Here is a 2,401-nt window from a genome sequence, read left to right on the forward strand (position 1 = left end):
GCTCCGGCGACGCCCTCCGACACTGCGCAGATGACTGATGTCGCCACAAGGAGGGGCTTGCGACCCACCAGGTCCAGAGTGCAAGCAGAAACACAAGTGCTAGCCAGGCGAGCAACACCAACGAACACTGTGCAGTAGAAAGCATCTAACTGTGCTCCTGCTCGACGGAACACATACACTGTATAGTTGAACACCGGCCCTTTGCCTCCGAGTTCTCTCAGGACGAACACACTTAGCATTAACACCACTGGGATGGCGTTGTGGGCCTTGCGAAGCTCCCTCGCCTGGAAAAGGGAAAGGACAAGTCTCATTTTCCTCTCGCTTACCACACTTTCTGTATTAACCTTTCTTATGTGCTATAATGTAAATCACGTGACGTGACTGGGATCCGTGCGTGGAGCAATTAATAACCATATAAATCATTACCTGGTCTTTGACTTCGCTCTGCCTGAGGGTCGTCGTGCTCCTAATTGCCTGTAGTTCTTCAGCGACATTGCCGTCACGACCCAAAAGAAGTCTCAAAGATCTCTCAGCTGCGTCGATCTTTTTCTTTCTCACTAACCAATAAGGAGACTGTAGAAAAGAAACATTCCTTTTAGAAATACAATTGAAACCGAGACTTCAATTACTTCCTAATCTAGGATCGGATATAGAGATTTTGGGGCTGAATTTTTCAGATGATACAGTGTTGTATAGGAATGGAATTCAGGCAGACCTAGATGAAATAATCCCTATTTCCCTATTTTGAAACACATAAGACACAGACCTCTGGTACAAGCAGTATCATCAGCGATAAGGGCAAGAAGGGAGCAGCGGCAACAGCAGTAGCCATGTCCCAGGGCAGCAGAGAAGCCAGAAGGTAGGACGCTAGCAATCCAACGCAGCCGAATAGCTCTGGCAAGACCGAAGCCAGACCCCTGATCCTTGGGGGGCACAACTCCGCTACCAAGGGCTGCACCACCGTGTACATCACCGCAGCAGTTGACGCCAGGAGGGCTCTGCCGAGGTACAGGAGCCACAGGTAGGGACTGAATGCTTGCAGGAGCCAGAACCCAGCCACAGGGATCATCGTAATGACTAGCAGACGCCGCGGTCCTATGTATTCCGCTACAGAACCCGCCAGAGGGGAGATCACGAAGCCCATAATGAACGTCAGGGATACTGAAAAGGGGACCAAAATTGTAAAAACAAATCAGAAACCACATCGACGGTTTGTGAATTATCATTATGTATCATTTAGATCACCATCGGCCTCCGCATATGAAACACAAGTCTCAAGCCTCTTAAGAAAGATTTAAAAAACAATAGACAATCACCAAGCCAAGATACATCGTCCTCAGTCACCGTGAACCTGCTGGTGTCCTCCTGGAGCTTTGGCAGGACTGCAGTCCACCCGGACATCATGCCGTTAAGGAAGTTCGTGCCGCCAACTGCAGCCAAACAAACCACCTGCTCGTTGGAATTGGGTCATTACATATTTCAACATAACACGAAATATCATTTTAGATTAAATTGATATACCAGCTCAGTAAATATTAGAATAAAAAAGGCTTGTTGTTCCAAAATTCCAGTGAATCTTGACTGTGCCATGTGTTAATGCAATCATGTATAGTCAGTCCACTGATCTGTAAAGGCACAAAATGGCTTTGGAAATCATGAGATTGGAGTCTTTCTTACCTGTCTTGATGTTAAGGGAGTCTTCCCGTTCCCGGCTTCCTGTTTCCTGTCTTCGCTCTGATTCTCCATCCTGGTATTACGGAGAGAAAACATTTGAATATGATAGTCATACTTATATATGTGGAAGGGAAAATGAACGTATTGTGGATTTTTGTACTAACTGTGTTATCATGTATTGCATTTTCCTATTACTATTAATAACATTATCATTGCTAGTAGATACAGAGATAGTAATAGGTGTAGTACCAGTACCAGTGGTAGTAGTAACGGTGGTAGTAGTAGTAGTAGATAATATCAATTATTATCATAATGATCATTATTATCTTTACTCTCCTCCTTCCTTATTACCAAGACCATTCTTATTGGCATTTTGTTATTACTCCTATCATTATTATAATCACCATTAACGTTATCATCATTACCGCTACACTATCATCATTATCATTATCATTATCTTTAACACCATCATTATAATCATCATCACGATCACCAACACCATTAACATCACTATCATCATCTTCATTATCATTAGCACCATCAGCATCACCATTATCATCATCATCATAACCAAAAACCCAACAAGACGTAGTTAAATTTGGGCAATAAAATCACTGTCATCCTAAGATAAATAAATAAATATACCTTTATTGAATGCCTCTGCCAAGTATGTTTATAATTAATAACAGCCTCACCCTATTTGACTTAGCTAGCGTTACATTAGCGT

The 2,401-nt window shown here is 43.1% G+C and overlaps 1 protein-coding gene across 1 annotated transcript in view; it reads right to left on the bottom strand.

Annotated features, from left to right (window-relative positions):
- LOC119584479 (facilitated trehalose transporter Tret1-like) overlaps positions 1–1,747 on the bottom strand; it is a 2,347-nt gene extending 600 nt beyond the window's left edge. The window contains exons 1-5 of the mRNA XM_037933121.1: positions 1,678–1,747; positions 1,317–1,449; positions 767–1,161; positions 427–573; positions 1–284 (exon numbers count right to left, since the gene is read on the bottom strand). The exon at positions 1–284 is cut by the window's left edge and continues 600 nt beyond it. Coding sequence (XP_037789049.1) covers positions 1–284; positions 427–573; positions 767–1,161; positions 1,317–1,449; positions 1,678–1,746 — 1,028 coding nt within the window. The 5' untranslated portion in view covers position 1,747. The remainder of the gene's footprint in view (positions 285–426; positions 574–766; positions 1,162–1,316; positions 1,450–1,677) is intronic.
- Positions 1,748–2,401: the final 654 nt, after the last annotated feature.

Source organism: Penaeus monodon, chromosome 18 (genome assembly GCF_015228065.2).
Source record: "Penaeus monodon isolate SGIC_2016 chromosome 18, NSTDA_Pmon_1, whole genome shotgun sequence".
NCBI lineage: Eukaryota > Metazoa > Arthropoda > Malacostraca > Decapoda > Penaeidae > Penaeus > Penaeus monodon.